General features: G+C 36.6%; 1 protein-coding gene across 1 annotated transcript in view; it reads right to left on the reverse strand.

Annotated features, from left to right (window-relative positions):
* LOTGIDRAFT_145999 (hypothetical protein) overlaps positions 1-919 on the reverse strand; it is a gene marked incomplete at both ends in the record, with an annotated part of 4,448 nt that extends 3,529 nt beyond the window's left edge. The window contains one exon of the mRNA XM_009063706.1: positions 785-919. Coding sequence (XP_009061954.1) covers positions 785-919 — 135 coding nt within the window. The remainder of the gene's footprint in view (positions 1-784) is intronic.
* Between the last annotated feature and the right edge of the window lie 907 nt (positions 920-1,826).

Raw genomic sequence — 1,826 nt, forward strand, 5'->3', positions numbered from 1 at the left:
GATTAGCCATAGCAACTGAATTTGAACAAAAATTATAACGATTGTATTCTGTAAATATACAATAATTCTCTTATCATTGCCTCATTTTAGCATCTACTACAGCTTGGATGTTCAAGGAATGGAATCCCTTCTTGCACACGTAAACGTGTTCATCATCAGATGACATTCCTTGGATAGGAATTAGAGTACCATCAATGGCGCCTACAACATTTGGTACCTGTGCCATGTCATAAAATTCCTCCTTGATCCTTCTCAATTCTTCTGTATCATTTGGAAATAAAATATTGTCCATATTGTTACAGATGGAATTACAAACGGCTGATATTGATCGTGAAACTGAAGGTTTGGTGACTCCATGGATATCTTCAGTTTCGGACTGGAAATCTCCTTTTGCGAGGAAACGCAAAGTCACCAAAACCTGAAAAAGATGTGCGCAGATACAGACTACGAGCAATCAAAAGACATTAAGGAAAATTTATATATTTTGGAGTTATATCTAGTCATAAATATTCATGTGTGAAGGCCTACAGTCTGAATATACAAACTTTTTGAACATTCTTGATCGGTAAATAAGGAAACTCATCTTTAATCTACATGAGATGAAATCGGGTAATGAATATTTTACTATAAATTTATAAAATGATTGACCGATAGGTGTTTGTATATTATGTAATAATCATTGCACATGCATCAAATGCTGTATTTTGGTAAGTAGGCCTACGTGACTCGATATGCGCGTGCTAATTTATAGAACTTATACCATCCCAATTATTTCCAAGATAACTGCTCGTGGAAACCGGTACCTCGAAATGAGTTGGTTGTCATCGAGAGTTTCAAGATCGTTCGACCTGTCGCGAAAAACTCTCTCTCGTTGTAAATTACGGCGGTATGCATTTTGCAATAAAATCAATGCATCCATTTTGGAATTAAAAGTTCGCAGACGACTTCTAACGAGTACCATACTGTGCACGTTATTTAACGCATAACTTTAATCGTAATTTAACGTTACGAATTTTTTAGAAACACGTTTTAGACGGTAAATAACGTTACGATTTTTTTAACGTCTAACGTTATTTTACGTATTTCACAAAACGTTATTTAACGAAAGAATTTTCTAGAAATACATTTTTACGTTAAATAACGTTTTTCTTTATTTAACGTGCAAGATTAGTCGTACGAATTTTTGAGAAACGGGGTCCAGACGCTGATTACGGGTAAATACTTTAATAGGCCTGTCATCCACTTCCAAGATTTGGACAACAATGATAGGTTCGGTTGCCATGTTGCAAATGACTGGCCAAAGACAAGTGACTGCGCTTTTTAGAGGCGGGAAATTGAAAAAAGGGCTTTGGATTGGATAAAAAAGATCACGTGGTATTTATTTTTTAAACTTTTTTAATTCAACTTAAATCCATTAACTCTAATATATTGTCATTCATAAAAATGTTTCGCCATCTTCAAAAGACAAACAAGGAAAATGGTGATGGGCCCAAGCATGGACTAAACGATCGTTTTCGGTCAGATTAGATTGGAACACCGATAAAGCATGGGATGACGGTACGTGGAATAATTCCCGCAGACAGCACTTTGATTTCCTTGAATCCTCCGGGTATTGTGACGTAAGGGTCCTTGACGCCGCGCAAAGTCGGCAAAATCTTGGCCATACACTTCTAGGGAACATCCAAACGAGGTTTTTCGAATCTCAATTCCAAAGACAAACTTCCTGACGACTTGGGATGAAAATTGACTTGATCAGCTCCGTGGTCATTGGTCAAATCAAATCCAAAGAGTGTGTAGCCTTTAAAGGGGTCTAGATTGTTTTAGAT

The sequence above is a fragment of the Lottia gigantea genome (genome assembly GCF_000327385.1).
Source record: "Lottia gigantea unplaced genomic scaffold LOTGIsca_595, whole genome shotgun sequence".
Lineage (NCBI taxonomy): Eukaryota > Metazoa > Mollusca > Gastropoda > Lottiidae > Lottia > Lottia gigantea.